Genomic DNA, 17,081 nt, shown 5'->3' with positions numbered 1-17,081 from the left:
TGAGACATTTAAGATTTTTTCCTGTGATATCTATATCTATCTTTTGATTCATAGGTATTTCTATAACGTTCATTGATCAAACTACGAAAAATTGTGCGAATGGTCATTTCTGGAGGTCTATTTGACCTGCCTGGTACGAACCTACCCTTTCCTTTTGGCTATTGTATGTCTGTAGTGTCTATCTGTGTACCCAATCAAAAGCTTCAACAACAGCAAATTTAATTTTGTTTTAGCCAAATGTCTAGCACAAGAAATGGTACAATTTAATGGTTATTTTGGATGCAGCTTTTGTGAAATCAAAGGTGAACAAGCAGCTTCGACTGGTAAAAAGAAAGGAACAAAAATTGTGTTCCCTTTGAACAAAGATTCTTTACCAAAATTGAGACAGCAAGATAGGACTATTGTTCAAGGAATACTTTCACTGGAACGAAACAAGACGGTAAATTACACTATTAAAATTGTCTTTAAGCAACTTCTTTACTATTTTCAAACGAAAGGTGTGGTTGCTGATTTGCAATTTCTATCTTTTTCTTTTTTTAAAGGTTTTTGGAATTAAAGGATACTCAATTTTAGCTGAACTACCATATCTCAATATAATATGGAGTTTTCCGTACGACTACATGCATGGTGTATTTTTAGGTGATTCAAAGTAAGTTGATATTTTGGTATCTCAATTTATTGAAGTATGTATAAAGTATATAATTTCTTGGTTTTAATAAAAAATATTGAACTACTTACTGTGTTGTATCTTTTTAGTACATGGATTCCATCATGCGTTGTTTTCTAAAAATTCTTAATTTTAGCTAAATTACTCTTGTCTCAGTGTGATATGAAGCTATGCCAATGATTATAAACAGCTTTAGGTTTCTCGAAATAAATAATACTTAAAGGATTCATTGTCTTTAAGGGACTCTGGAGAAGTTCTAACAAATGACTCTGACAACAAAGACATAAAATAGCTTCACATTACCTATTCTCAGAACTTTGGCAAGTTTATGGTTCGATTCATCAAATTCCAAGAATGCGTGGTATCTTGGAGGATTGAGTAACATTGTTGAAAAACGCCTTCTTGAAATTAAACGTCCTGATGAAATCTCAAGACTTCCCAGAAGCATTATAAACCATTGTGGCTACTATAAAGGTGAATTTCACAGTTTTTCAATCATTTCCAAAATATCCAGTTCCAAAATTATTGAAACTGTCAACATTTATCATTTCAGCTAATGAGTACCGCAACTGGCTGTTCTTTTATGCTCCTGTAATTCTTCAAGACGTGCTTCCTGAACCTTACTATAGGTATGTACCCTGATGTTGTATTCAACCATAATTTGTTTTGTTTTTCAGTAGTAGGTTTTGCAAGTATGTCCTCAGTTTTGTTTGTTTATCTATATTGATTTTTGAATATTTTTCACTTCAGCCATTTTCTTTTGCTTTCAAATGCTATATTCACTACCAGGCCATAAAACATTGATTAGGCCCATGTTCAATGTTTTTCGTTGACTTTCAGCAAGTTTTATTGACTGTCAAGAGCAAATTATTGACAAAAAATATTTTACATTGACTGTCAATATCTTCCTTTTTTGATGTCAATGTTTTGTATTGACTGTCAATATAAGTAATGATCAGTCAATGCAAAAAATTGACTGTTAATATTGACGGTCAATATATTCTATTACTTTCCAAGAAAATTGATTGACAGTCAATGTAAACTATTCTTTGTCAATAATTTGCATTCGACAGTCAATAAAACTTGCTAACAGTCAATGAAAAACATTGAACATGGGCCTAATCAATGTTTTTTGACCTAGTAGTGATTCATGTTGCAAGAAGAAGAATTAACAACAAAAAAAATATCTGACTCGGAGGAAATGTTGTTTATATTTGTTGAAAGGATGGATAAGGTGTATAGTAAGTCTTTTTTTATTAGGCCAAATAGACTGCCCTTGATGCAATATTGTTTGCAAAATCTTTTAATGACTTTAGCCCTTAATAAGATTATGGTATTTAATAATCTTTAAAATAAGAGAACACTTTTTATACATCAATATATTCAAACTATAGATCTTTTAAAACTTCGTAACTTTTATTTTCCTCTCAAAGGTAAAGCAGACTGCAAATCCAATGTTCAAAATGTGCTTCATTACCCAGAACAAGTCAGATGGAATGGGCCTTTATGGGCTTCAATGTCTGGATTCACTTATGAAAATTGGAATGGGGAGTTTAAATTCTTGTTTCATGGAACTCAAAAAATTGAGCAACAGGTAATGAATAGAGTTCCCATTAATTCAGTCCATTATACTTAAATCTTAGTTTTAGTATGAAATCTTCAACAAATCTTCTTTCAGATAATTTCTTCAACAAATGTACGTCTTCGTCTACCTGAGATAGCATCATCACTTGTCGAAGGGTCTTCTGAATGGCATTTTTTCCATACACTTTCGTTGACGAGGTAAAACAATAATTATTTTGTAGATACATTTTACTGTACTTATTCCAGAAAATCTTTTTCAAGTTTTTCAGTGCGTGATTTGATGTCATTTTTTTCGAATTTTAATTTGTTCTGGACAAAGTTTCATTTTCGATATTGACATGTTTAGAAATGAAGCAACACTTAAGACATGTTATGGACCATTTGATGTTTTGGATCTCAAGTACATTGATAATACCAACTTAGTAAAGCAAGAGTAAGTATTATGAAAAATAGATATGATATATAAAGACACCGTCAAAAATACAATTGAATTTCATGCCTTACTTAAATTTATATGTACAGTAATAATTTTACTGAAAATCTTGATTTACTTCAGGGACAAACTAACAAAGTTTCATAAATATGCAGCTCGTGTCAACACATTCAAGTCTGAAAGTTACAGACGATCAACAAGGAGGAATAACTTTGCTGTAATTTCTGAAGTCAATGGTGTCTCAGTTCCGGCTATTATAAAGCTTTTTTATACAGGTACCGTATAAATGTGGTTTTGATTACAAAATATGATTACTAATTAGTAATTACAAAAATAATAGATATTTCTAAAACATGCTAAAACTATTATCCTACCTTTATAGGTAAATGGAGGGGAACGCAATCTTGCTGTACTTAATATACTAACGGATTCAAATAAAAGCATATGCGGCCAAGTAGAAGAATTTAAATTTAAAATTTCACACATAAAATGCCTTCTTAGGTGAGAAATTCAGTTTTTTGTAAAATCTTTACATACTCTTTTATTTATATTTTTGGTTTGGTAAAGATCTGTAAAGATTCCTACTTTCTTTAATCAAACCAACTAAGATATGGAACTACAGAACTGAAGAGAAGTGTGAAAAAAGAATTAAAAATTGAAATATTTTTTCGCATTTAGAACGGACGAATTTGTCGTCGTGGATGTTAATTCCTTGAAGAAAAAGCAGATTTCAATCTTTTTGGATCAATTTGTTTACTTTTCAGATTTTGTTAATAGATATGAAAGCGACTAACTAGTTATTTGATTTACGATTATTTTTTAATTTGAAGAACAATCATTAGCGTTTTGCATCATTTTGCTGATATCAAAATGGGGTGAGTTCTTTTGCTTTAAATTAGTCTTTAAATCAAATCATTTATATAAATTGCCTTTTAAAATTGAAATTTATTACACTGGTGGATCCAAGACAATACAGAGCAACCACGTTGAAAAAATACAAAGGAGGGCAATCCTCTTAAAGGGATAATGCAAAACAATTAAAAGTCACTCCATCACGTTTTTCGACGTGAAGCGAGAAGCTGATCAGATTCACTTGGCTTTAATTTTGGCTATATGCAGATGTTTGATTAAATATTTGAAGCCTTTAAATGAATTTAACAACAACTTTTCCTACTTTCAAATCGATATTTTGAATTTGAACATTCATCCCTAGAAGGATAATTTTTTTTTAAACCACTCCATTCCCTCTACTTTCGTTAATACATTATATTTTTTCTTTTAGAATAATAAATGAAAAAGAGTATTAGAAATAGTAAAAATAAGATACATTTTGCACTATTCGGATTGTGCATGTACCAATTTTCTATGGGCATTGATGCCGGGAAGCAAGAAATTGTTGACAAAAATGTTGAGGATTCTGTAACGGTATACTTTTTGTTTCATGTTTTATTTTGTCTTTGCTATGAATTTAGAAATTTTTTCAAAGCCTCCTCTGGTGTAATTTTTAATTCTTTTAATTTTTGGTATAGGAAAACTATTACAAAATCACTTTTAAAATTCCAAACTATTTTTGATCCGCTACAACATTTGTACACAATAGAAAAACTAGAAAAAATACTGAAATTATTCCAAGCTTTTTTTCATCCGCTAGATGACATTTTTACAGTGAAAAAATATCGAAAAATATATCCGGAATAATTCTAAGTCTTTTTCATCCGCTAGATGACATTTTTACAGTGAAAAACATCAAAAAGTTACTTCGAAATAATTCTAAGTCTTTATCATCCGCTAGATGGTTTTCTGATTAGGTTTAGATGATATTGACTAAGATTCGGAAAAGTCATCAAACAGATGATATTTTGATGGTGTATCGATGAAAAGAATTACTAACTCGAATTTATTTCATCTGCTAGATGATATTTAGATGGCTTTTGGATGATAGGAAAAACAGGATGGTATCCTGATGATGTTCTGATGGTAGTTAGATGAGATCAATATTTGTAGGGGATGTCACGATAACTTTCACTGATAGCGCCGATTGGAGAATTAGAGAACGCCCGCCGCCTAACCGCCTATCGCCCGATGGGATTAACAAATAACGCGTGTGTAACTTGCCACGCGAGTGACGTCAAACGCTCCATCATTTTGCCATTTTTTTAATACCCCGTTCATTAACTCAAATCAAATGACTTTGGAGGTTCGGTGAAATGGTGGCCAAATTGCCGTCCCATGTTGGAGCAGTTGACAGTAAGAAAATCTCCAAATTCACGAAAAAAGTTTCCACGTTTAAAACACACGTTGCAAAAGATCTCTAAATTCACAACTAAAGTTTTCCACGTTTTAAAATGCACGCGGGGAAGAAAATCTCCAAGTTTAAGAAAAATTTTAATTGTACATGTGAGGTGATTTCAAATTATTTACATCCATATTCAATGCAATAAACCTTTTAAGAAGTATAACATAACATTCTTCATATTGGGGCCGTGGTCTTCCGGATCCGGTTATCAGCTTAAAAATTTTAAATTTATAACCGCAACGAGTTTTCACTAACTGTCACTAACTAGCAGTTAATTCATTGTTGTAGATAAGAAAACCAAGGGAAATTCTATCATTAACCAGTCAATTTTGCTCCATGTTTAAATTTTTAGCTAAAATCAGTTTATCAACCATTCCCATTGTTGCATTGTCGGCATTGCATTCGTTGGGTGCAAACTTTTTTCATATTGCAAGTATGTAATTTTTCAGGTATACAGTTTTATTCACAGTCACTTGCCTTCGTACGATTTATGTAAATATACAAACAAAATTGAAGTTAGTTTGTTGTGAAAGTTGATAAAATGACCTGTTTTTCCAAGACCAAGAGATTGTATCATCCCTCATTCCAGCTCATTCCAAACCAACAGAATGTAAACGAAACATCAAATCCAGAAAGGAATATTAAGAAAAGTCACTATCGACCATTCCTTGTGACAATCGTACAAAAATCATGATCCAATTCAACTCATCAAAGCATAAAAACCAAAGCAAAGAAAAGTAGCGAAAGAGCAAAAGTTGTTGTAGTTTATTTTTTGCCATCTTTGTTTTGACAGTTAGAAACAAAGCAGTATGGTCCGATCGACAATACGCTTCTGAAACGGCCGACGTTGCCTGATCGACAAGGAGAATAGAGCGCCGTACGGATATTTACCACAGACGTTTCTCGAAGAAATGACGTCTTCCCCCTTACCAAAATTTTTTTTAAGGTTGTATACTTTAAGTATACACCAACTATAGTTTTTTTGTACTTTTTAGACTGTTGATATAAAATGAGTATACTCATAGAATACTTTTGCGTTTGGAGTATAAAAAAAGTTCAAATGGTTAAAATGCCATATTTGTACTTAAATTGTATTCAATTTACATGGAGTATAACAAAAGTACAAAATTCAGAAAAAAGTCAATGACTTGATGTTTAACTGCAACCCTTACTGTATGTATTCTGTACTTGCAGCATCTCAAAATTTTGATACTGTACTCAATTTGTACTTATTGAAATTCATAATTCACTTCAAAGTTTTTCATTACAATTGTAGTATACTTAATATGTACTTCAAGCTTTAAAGAACTTATTGATTTTTTAATCACTGAAACTTTAATGCTAAAACCTACAAAAAGTATACTCCACAAAAAAAGATTTACCAATTAATTCAACCAATTTCTAAGTTATAGAAATTCTGACTACAAAAATTGTACTGCAGAAAAAAGCTTTCCAAAACATAGTCATTACGCTATAATAGCCCAGTATAATATACAAAATGAATCATGTGAGGCATCACAATGATTTTTTCACAAAAGAATTTTACCAAGAAAATCACTTCAGCCACATTTTAAGGTACTCTTCTGTGCCTAATTGTAGGGATGGGAAAGCAGGGAGTGGGTACTCTGGAAGAAAAATCATAAAATGGGGGGTCATTATTGAGTGATTTCGGGGTGATTATCCCAAAAAACCCTTTTAAGGTTTTGGTACTTTTTCATAAAAATTTCATAAAATGGGTCATTATAAAATGCTATGGGGGTGATTTTTCCCAAGAATTGCAAAGTAAACCTCCTTACAATTAAGCACAGAAAAGTACCTTCCTGCCAAAATCAGGAAAAACTATAGTGAAGCAATTTTGCATATTGTACACAAATCAGAAAGAACGAATGAGTCGATCGAGAAAAGCTGGTAAGAGACGGACGGACGAACATACAAAGGTTAATTATAGGACCTCCAGGTAGGTCCAAAAATCCCATTCAATATCTTGACCTAATAATGAGATTTCCCCAAGTAAAAACCAATCATGCTTTAAAAAAATTATCCCATTTAAGTAGTACCACCAATGAGATTTTTCTCCCAGCTTTTAGGCTGTGAATAACATGACCAGTTAGTTAGTTTACAAACCTGAAGATGATAGTCTTTGCTAAACACTGGGTATAGCCACCACAAGCAATGAAGATAATTGGAAGATGATACCAAATTCCACAGTATTATTTTCTTTTTTTCAGTTATTTCATATTTGCTTTTTCAACACTTTTTTTCAGGACCACCACCCTTTGCAGTTACTACACCTTGGTAGTAACTGTTTTCAGAAAAGATTTCCAGGTACCACCCCTGTTTTTGAGTGATATCATCAAAAACATGCTCGAAATTACCCTAAATTGCGATTATTTTTCAACCTAAAACCATTTTAGTGCTAGATTTTCTTTTAATTTACTTGGTGAACAGCTGTTGAGAACATTTTAATGATAATTAGGGAAAGCATAATTTCAAAGTTGGGTCTGAGAAAAATTTCAAATTTTTTTTCGTCCATTTATAACAAAAATATTTTTTTTAACAAAGAATTTTTTCACAAAAAAATAGTAATTTTGTAGTAATTTGTAGTAACTACGTGCCCCCCCTGGTTATCAATAATCTATTATGCACAAAAATTAGACACTATCCCTTAAAGGCGGAAGCTTTTGCGCATCGAGAAAAAATATATTTCATGCTTCTATATTAATAGCCGTAGTCTGTATGTGAGTGTGAAACTGTCAAATTTTTTTTATTTGTTGTGAAAGGGAAAGTTAAATTTCAAAACAAATGAGGAAATTCCTCAGAAATGCCAAAAAATTTGATAGATTTCCAGAAAAAATTTCAAATATAGATTGATCCTTTGAAAATAAATAGAACTCGAGAACATAATTCCCTTCAAAAGAGAGAAGCTTTTTTGTGCCGCACCCAGTATAAATGGCATAACAAAGAAAAACTCTTTAGAAAAGCTAATTACAACATAGAATTGAAACTGCGATTTCTTCTAAAAACTAGTCAAAATTTCGTGAAAATGGGAAAAAGTACCATGAAAATAGGGAAAGCAAATCTTACGTTTTATGAAAAAATCTCAATTTGCTGTATATACTTTAATTCAATTTTAATTTCGCAAGATTAAATATTTGCAAGGCTAAAAAGAGAGAAATTTTCTGGATATAATTTTGCGAGTTTTTAAAAATTTTTGCCTGGATTTAATTTAGCGAATGAGACTAAAAGCCAAATGAAAATGGTCCTTTTTTGCTACAAATGGAGAATTTTGCCTCTTTTCTCCACCAAAAATGTGATTTAAATTTTTTTACAGTGGATTCCATTTCGCGAGTCAGTACTTTTTCAAAAAGTGTGAAATTTCACGAAATCATGAAATTTAATCTCGTGAAAGTTAATCCAATGAAAGTATCATCAACACTTGTCTCCTCCAAACCAAGTTTTCTCATGCAAGATTATGCAAGTGTGACGTTTCAAAACGCGAGCTAAAAAAGAAGGGCCCTTCAATGAACAACTGAAGTCAATGGAAGCAAAGAAAACATTTTCCAACACATTAAAGTGACCAAACCACCCCTTTAAAGAAAAAATAGAAGATGGTAATTAGTCCTTTTCAATTGTATTTGGGAATCGTGCAATGAATTTGAGGGATCCAAAACTTATGGTGCAGCATAATTCAATTATATCACTAACTCTGCACACATCTACTGAACACGTATCATTAATTTTGAGCATATGTTCAAGATCATGAAAATTCCCTTCAACTTTTGGCAACTCAATAACGGCAGCATATTCATATCTGGAACCATCATAGATTTCAAGATAATATTTGATGAATCCATAAGAGACACCAAATTTCCCATTGTAACAGACTGTGTAAGAATTTCTCTTCGAAACTCGACTGTAACTTCTTGATTGTAACACAGAGCCATGAAAACAAATTCTTTTGAAAATTTTGAAACTTTGCATATTTGAGAAACGATGTCTAACAATAGCTTTTTCCTTGACATCAATGCTACCATTAGACAAAAGTCCAACCACATTTATACCAGGTGAAATCATTATGCCTGTATTCTTTGCCAGTTTATGATAACCCACTGTCATTTTATTATATAGCGTGTGGCCTGTGGTACCAGGAACTAGAGTTCTAGCAATTTCCGGAATTTTGTGCTGTATGATTGAATTGCAAACTATTTGAAAATTTACACTCTGAGTCCCATGGAAAAGATGCTTAAAATCTCCATTGAAATCTTCATACCAGAAGCTGGATTGTGCCCATAAAGGACCTAATTGTCTCACCGACTTGACCATATGAAGTAGGTTGTGAGCATTATAGGTACAGTATCGCTCCCCATACAAACGCTTAATTTGGATGCAAAACTTTTTTAGCAAATAAGAACATTCTTCAAGATCCTTAATACTGATAGATTTCTGTAATAACAAGAAGAGCGACTTGACCAGAAAACAATAATGCATAAAATAATCTGTTGGGAGTTCATTCAATAATATCGGTGCAGAATAGAACAATAAAAATGATCTAAATTCACTGGCCTTCCACTGTCCAAAATCAGTTTCTATGCTTCTTGGTACACGGCTGATCAAATTTGGTAGTTTGAGAGATTTAATAGCTTTATCTATAGCTTTTACCTTTTCACCAATGTACCAGTTTTGCGATTTATAACTTTTGTTAAACCATAGTTTTAGAAGCATTTTTACAACACCAAGCAACGAATTATGCAAATAATCCAGTGCCAATCCATTCACAATATCAAACCGAGGAATTGACATTGGCCAAGACAAACCCTTGACTCCACAGACCTTTTCTTCTTTTCCACTGGTTAGCATCTATGAGATAAAACAACATGTATTGTGTAACTTGATTAAATTTTTAAACCTAGTTAGCACACTACCTTTTATAAGGGAACTTATTTTGGCGGGAACTAATTTTGGCGGATTTAGACGAAATTTGCCAAAATAAGTTCCCCGCCAAAATTATTTTTTTGTTTTCTTGCCTAAATAAACCCTGAAATTCATCAAAGTTGCACAAAATAAGGCAAAATAGAACAGATTTATGCTGTCATCCGCCAAAATTAGTTCCCGCCAATTAAATATTCAGAGAGTATGAAGCAAAATATGAGTGGTCTCCATTAAATCAATGAAAAAAATAGCAAAGTTAAAAATTGAATGAACCTTATTCTGAGCTTCCATTGCATGTTTTAGTGTTCCATCATGTGACCTTTCAGTTGCATGACCAGAATTTTGCTGGAAATTAAAAGGATAACAGCGAGTATGTCCTTTTCCTGCCTTTACTGTCATTCCTGGTTCAAGGCAATACGGACATCCATATTCACCATTGAATTGTACGATATTCTGAAATTGGCATTTCGCTGGTGCATCGAAAACACCAGAAAGAAGATGGACCTTCACAAGCTTATCACCTGCAGATGTTTCGATTTGTCTACCTAGATTTAAGATAAGAGAGAAAGGGTAAATTATAATAAGAAAGGGTAGTTTTTCCCTGGCCAAATATGAAAATAACCCTATGAAAATAACCGTGTACCAGAAAACGGACAAAATCTTTCCTCCCTCCTTTCAGCAAAGTGGTCTTATAATTTACCTCGAGAGAATTCTTTCAATTCTTTAACAAAGGGTATTAAAAATGTTTTGAAGTTTGGCTTTTTCAAATCAAACCAGAGTCCTGCAAATAATCTGTACTTTCTTTGGTATATATAACAAAACAAAAAAACATTTTTCAGTATACTCTCAGAGGTGCCTAATAAACGGCACCCTCATTAGTATCATATTAGTATCCCTCATCAGTATGATTTAATCTCAGGGAGACACTATTGTCATTGGGTACTTTGGTGGACCAACAATGTATCGATCTTACCGTATAGATGGACTTAGTTCATTTATTGTGTAGTAGATCGGCCATATTTGCATTTTAGACGATTTGAACAAGCTGACACCATCAGTATTTACTTGCAGTGATATATGAATTTCTGTCTTTTTTTGTTCCAATGTTGTTCCATGTAAGAAGCCATCAGAACTAAAATGTTTCTTATAAACCTAAAATGAAAATTATTAAGTAAATTGATAATAGACGAGATAAGAATTTAGGAATGTCACCCAACAGCAGTAACTTAGAGTGAAAAGTAAAAAACTTCCAATTGTATACCTTAAAATGATTCTCATGGTTTTTTGGAAAAACTGGAAAAGAAAATTGCCAATTTTATTTAAAATTTTGTATCATCAATTTACGATTAAAAAACAGCAATATATAGATACCTCTCCATCAATCAAGTCTTCAATGTTGTCAGGGTGCAATTTCTTTCGTGTAGTTGGATATTTCAGCTTCTCAAGAAATCCTTCATCTTAAGAAATAGGAAAATGCAACTTTACAAAACAAATTTAATTCTGTCGTTATACCTTTACTGTTTCATACATGTTTTTTTTTTAGCATAACGCTTGTAAGCATATCCTAGGCATTGCCTAAGCCTCAATTTTACAAAATTTCAAAAAATTTATCCCCCAATTTACAAGAAAACACCCATAATGTGCAAATTGCACCATCACATAAGCATAGCATAGGCATTTTCGAGGCTCAAAAAATTGGACAAAATGTACTCTTTGAATATTTCAATAAAAGAGAAACTGCATTTTAAAGAGGGGGGCCTAAAGCAGCCAGATCTAAAAAACCCTATACTCACATGTAAATAGCGACCGCAAATTTTCCACCAAAGGGATAACAAGAAAATAACCGTTGTTATTAGTCTCTGATTTACATATTGGGCATGATCCATTTTCATTTCCAATGTATACCATACAGTTTTTACAAAAGTAATGTAGACTGATGACACCACGTACTGACACAAAACATTTACGAATAAACCTTATTGAAGCTTTGAAAATATTGGGAGAAACCATGTGGATTTCAATGAGAGATAATAAATCTGTAAGCGCAGCCCCTGAAATATGGTGCCTAAAAATGAAAAATAAAAAACACAAATTGTAAAAATTCAAAAGTAAAAAACATGTTTTATTTATTTATTTTGGTTTAAATGTTTTATTTACATTTTAGCTTACATAAATTGCAGACCAGAAAAGTCTGCTGTTTGGAGGCAATGCAAGTTTGCCAGACGATCTCAATCGAACAGAATCAACGATCGAACTAATCGAACCAAATCGAACGCAATCGACCGATTGAAATCCGATGGTCAAACGCAATCGAATCTCAATCGAACGGCAATATTCTAGGTAATATTCTATGTCTTCAATTGAAACTATCGAATCTGAAAATAGCGGTTATATTCGATTGAGCTTCGATTGCGTTCGACAATCAAACTTCAATCGGTTGATTGCGTTTAATGTGGTTCGATTGGTCGTCGATTCCGTTCAATTGAAATCGTCTGGTCAGGCGAAGGGAATTTAGGTATTAGTTTACCGTAACAATGAATTCAAAATCTGATGCGGCAAAATTTCATTATTCATTATTTCCTCCTTGTGGCTTCCCAACTCAAACCAAGTTGAATTCTACGGTGCAATCAGGCTACTTTCACTTTCGGAATCAAAAACGCATGCGCTAAAATTGAAACGTGTTTGAGGCGCGTCTAAAACGCGAATTTCTAAACGCCCTCGTGACCACCACTGTTTTCAAAAATGCCCGCCCGCGGACGTGATTGGAACCATGTTTTTCACTGGAAGCGCAAAGAAAATATATGGTCTTGTGCGAAGACGCTATTTTTGATTAACTTTTATAGTTTGTTTGACATAGAAAAAGAAGGTAATGAGTTTTTTATAAATAATGAAAATTTTTAAGCGGTAGCTCAAACACACGCGGGCGGGTAACCGTAAACTATAATACCTGACTTTCCTTCGCCTTATGGAAAAAATTAATCAAATTCTCAAAAATGGGTCCAACCGCCTTAAAACTATGTTTTGTACCGTTTCAGGTAAAAATGGAGACAAAACGCACCCCTGGCTATAAAACACAGTACAAGGGAGAAGGGTCAATTCATTCACCAAACCAAATTATACCGTGAGATCAGGTAACTTGCATCAGTGGAGGCTAAAGTGCATAGGCCTCAAATGATTGACCTGGCTGGTCATTAAAATACAAAGTTAAATTTAAAAAAAAGATGGTAGAGTAGACGAGCTGCAAGCGGGAGCTGCGTATAGCTCATTTGTTTTGAAATTTTGCTGCATTGATTGGTCAGTCATTTGATGGTTATGCAAGTTTCCCTCCATTGATGGAAGTTACCAGACTTCACGGTAATGTACCTCTTTTTAATGGTCACTGGCTGTCAGAAAACGAGAAGTCACACGTAGAAAGTTTAAATAACACATACACATACACACCTCATTACAAATGTCATGATTAACATAATGCTCACAGCTGAAGTTAGGTTTGATCCTTTATATATTGGTTGACTCTCGACAAAACCAGATGCACTTAATATTTTTGGAATAAAGGAATCACTAATACTTTCAGGATCAATTCATCACCTCCTCATCACCGTCATCCACATTATCACCTTCACCATCAGATGAAGCATGGTCACTTTGTTCATCGTCGGTATCACTGATAATAGCAGGATCCTCATATAAGTCTGTAACATTATGTTCATTGTCTGTATTTGTGCTTCTATTTAATTGTAATTGATGTTGTTCATGATCTTTGAAATCTTCATATTCCTTTGCTGAGATTGAAGGACAAGGAGATAAGGAAGGTACTGATGGTGAATTTTCTTTACACAAGTTTAAGTGGTGTTCATCACGAGCATTGTCATTTAAATCTAATTGATGTTGCTCAACAAATTCTCCATCATCAAATAAATCACTTGTGGAGGATGGAGAAGGAGAGGAAAGTAAAAATGAATGGTTACCATCACCATTATCACAAGAATCATCATCATTGTTGTTGGTACGTTCTGCTTTTGTCATTTGATTATCCCCACCCTCTTCTTCTTCGCCTTGATGATGAAAATCAACAACAACCCTTTTTTCATCTTGAGCAGAGTGGAAAGGGTCAGCTGACAAGCTACAAGTTGTTTTAAATTGTGCAGATGGGTTCTGTTCCTGATGAAGGTGATGGACTTCTTTGGTTTGGTCATTTGATGATGTTTCTTTTTGTTGACTATGATCCAAATGTTGGTTGTTCCTGCTGCTGCTATTATTGTTCTTGGCTTTCCAATAGTATTGACTTGACCGAGGAATCTTACCATTTAATGAGAGATATTCCATATACGGACCACGTTTTCTTCTCGACCTTTTATTTTCTTCCATAACTTGCTCAACAGCATTCAAATGTCTACAGCCACCAGCAGCCAGGCAGCTCAGCTCCCAACCAGTTCCATTATGAGGTCAGTGGTAAAACTCACGGACGGATCAAAACAATAAAATAATTATGATTCCTCCGGACCTCCTTTGAGAGGAATGTAGTGTTTTCTACTATACAGTCGATTTTAAAGCGGGAAAGTTGACATTTTGGCGGGAATTCACTTATTAGTTTAAACATTTTGCAGACCGGAATCTAGTTTCAAACTAGAGCTCGGAAATCGAGGACCTACTACTAAGGGTTGATAGCGTAGACCGCCTAAACCGTAGATTTGCTGGTCTTTGTTTTGTATGCGCATTGTAAATTACGGGCAAGGGAAAGATTCTTTCTTTATAAAACTTTCTGACGGTCGACAGCTTGGTCGTATCAAAGACGTAGATTTTCATTGTTTCTATTATAATCAAAGTCATCAAATAATGACGAAAGGTCCATCAAAACACGTCGTCGTGATATGGAGCGACAATAAAGTGAATTGTTGACGTTTTTCAGAAACATCGATTTTTCATTCCATGCCAAATATTACTTCTCGCCATGTTTCTGTTTGATCGCTTCGTTTGTTTTGAAAACCAAAACAAACGGCCCGAAGTTTATGTCTTTTCTTTGTTTGACGGCCCGAACAGCCCTTGAATTTTTGCAGATTGCCGTTCTTTCTGTCGCTACATACTACGGAGATAATTAATTACGGGAATTTTGTGAACAGTTAGAAATTATCTCCGTTTCTTTTTTTTTTTAACATATAAATATGCGAGCCGTTGAAAATCAAGATGGCTGACGAAACAGCGATGGAGGCAGTTTTTATCGATTTTCGGGGATATCAAGGTGTTTGACGTTTTTGGGTGTGGGTGGGTGGGTCAGCTTTTAAAACGTCAATTGACGTTCTTCTAACCTAAAATCGATTTGTGACTGACCCCAACATACTTTTCGTTTAGGGGATCTTAGCCCTGATTTTCCCATAGTTAATTTTCAAATTTTCCTAAAGGGACCCCTCCCAGCGGTTTGCGTGAATAATGTGTGAATGGGCTTTTTTGGTTACGTGGCTTTGATTTTCCATGGGTGATGGGAAGAGGTACGTTTATTGTTCCTTTTTTTAGATTTTCCAAGGGGGTTATTGGGCTATTCCAAAAAAAAAATTGTACAGGGGTATTGACGAACTTTTTTCACTAACCCCCCTTTTGGATAACAAACTATCCCCTGGTAATTAGGAGTAGACACCCCTGGAAAGTGAAATTTTGTGAAAAAGGGCCTGGAAAATAACTATTGATGTCAGTTTAGGAGGAGAGAACCCCCTGGAAACCTTTAATACCCCCTTGGAAACTCTGAAAAATGAACAAAAACCCCTTGGAAAATCAAGGCGAGGGGTCTACCCCATAATTTCCAGGGGGACAATTGTTGTTAGGCCGATGGAATTGGATTTCGAGTTTATCGTAGATCGATTTTCCAAAAATGATGCGGGCGAGTAAAAGTTTGTCAATAAACACCTGTACATATTTTTTTGGTATAGCAAAATTTTATATTCCTAGTATGAACCCCCTGCTTTAAAAGAGAGGAATAAGAATTTTTAGAGGGAAATCTATAAGTTTTCAAAAGGGGGATAGGCACGATAGGGAGACTTGATATTTCAGCATGGTTTGGTATATTTCCTCTACAGACACAAAGGCAAATGCTCTACCGGGAAGATGAACTAATGGGAAAAAGTCAAAATCAAAAGTTGCCAGCAAAGCGTCAGAGGAAAAAGACTTGCAAACTTGACTATACATCTGATATTGTATCTGATGGGGAAGAAGTTGTCAAAAAGAAACCAAAGACACCCAAAACAAAACATGATCAGAGAAAGACTTCACACAAAAAAGCCAAACAGACTCATGATGATTCTTCCTCCACGGCATCAGAATCATCAGCTGATGAATCTTCCGTAAAGAAAAAGAAAAGAACCACCAAGAAGAAGGCCTGTCCCAAGGATAACCAATCGGAAAATCAATTACTCCTCAGGGAAGCTCATTTTTTCAGCCAATTCAACAGTGAATCCAGTGATGAAATCATTCACAAAGTGACCAAAACATCAGACACTGAAAGACCCAAACCCGACAAATCTCTCTCCTCCAATACTGTCAAATCAGGACACCCAACTGCCCTTCACGATCAATCTGAATCTAGTGATGAAGATGATATTGCTGACCAAGTGACCAAAGAATTGGTCTATCAAAAACCCAAAGCCAACAAATCGCTCTCCTCCAATACTGTCAAATCAGGACACCCAACTGCCCTTCACGATCAATTTGGATCTAGTGATGAAGATGATATTGCTGACCAAGTGACCAAAGAATTAGTCAATCAAAACACCCAAGCCAACAAAATAATACTGTCAAATCAGGACACCCAACTGCCCTTCACGATCAATCTGGATCTAGTGATGAAGATGATATTGCTGACCAAGTGACCAAAGAATTATTCAATCAAAAACCCAAAGCCAACAAATCTCTCCCCTCCAATACTGTCAAATCAGGACACCCAACTGCCCTCCACGGCAAGTCTGAATACAGTGGCAAAACAGCTTATGAAACAGCCAAAAATTCAGACAAAAGATCCAAAATCAACAAATCGCATTTGTCAAACATTGTCAAATCAGGACACCCAATTATCCCACAAGATAAATCAATAGGTCATTCTTCCAGTGCAGGCAAATCAATAGGTCATTCTTCCAGTGCAGGCAAATCAAGTGACCGATCAGGCATCATCGTCAAATCAGGTGGCC

General features: G+C 34.3%; 1 protein-coding gene across 1 annotated transcript; it reads left to right on the top strand.

Annotated features, from left to right (window-relative positions):
- Positions 1–16,013: 16,013 nt before the first annotated feature.
- Positions 16,014–16,686, top strand: LOC136799603 (protein FAM133-like). The gene is made up of 2 exons (XM_067056327.1): positions 16,014–16,640; positions 16,675–16,686. The coding sequence occupies exons 1-2, from the start codon at positions 16,014–16,016 to the stop codon at positions 16,684–16,686; spliced, it is 639 nt and encodes a 212-aa protein (XP_066912428.1).
- The last annotated feature ends 395 nt before the right edge of the window (positions 16,687–17,081 follow it).

Source organism: Clytia hemisphaerica, unplaced genomic scaffold, assembly GCF_902728285.1.
Source record: "Clytia hemisphaerica strain Z4C2 unplaced genomic scaffold, Clytia hemisphaerica genome assembly, whole genome shotgun sequence".
In the NCBI taxonomy this organism is placed as follows: Eukaryota; Metazoa; Cnidaria; class Hydrozoa; order Leptothecata; family Clytiidae; genus Clytia; species Clytia hemisphaerica.
The sequence above is the reverse complement of the archived record's forward strand: the minus strand, read 5'-3'. Positions and strand labels throughout refer to the sequence as shown.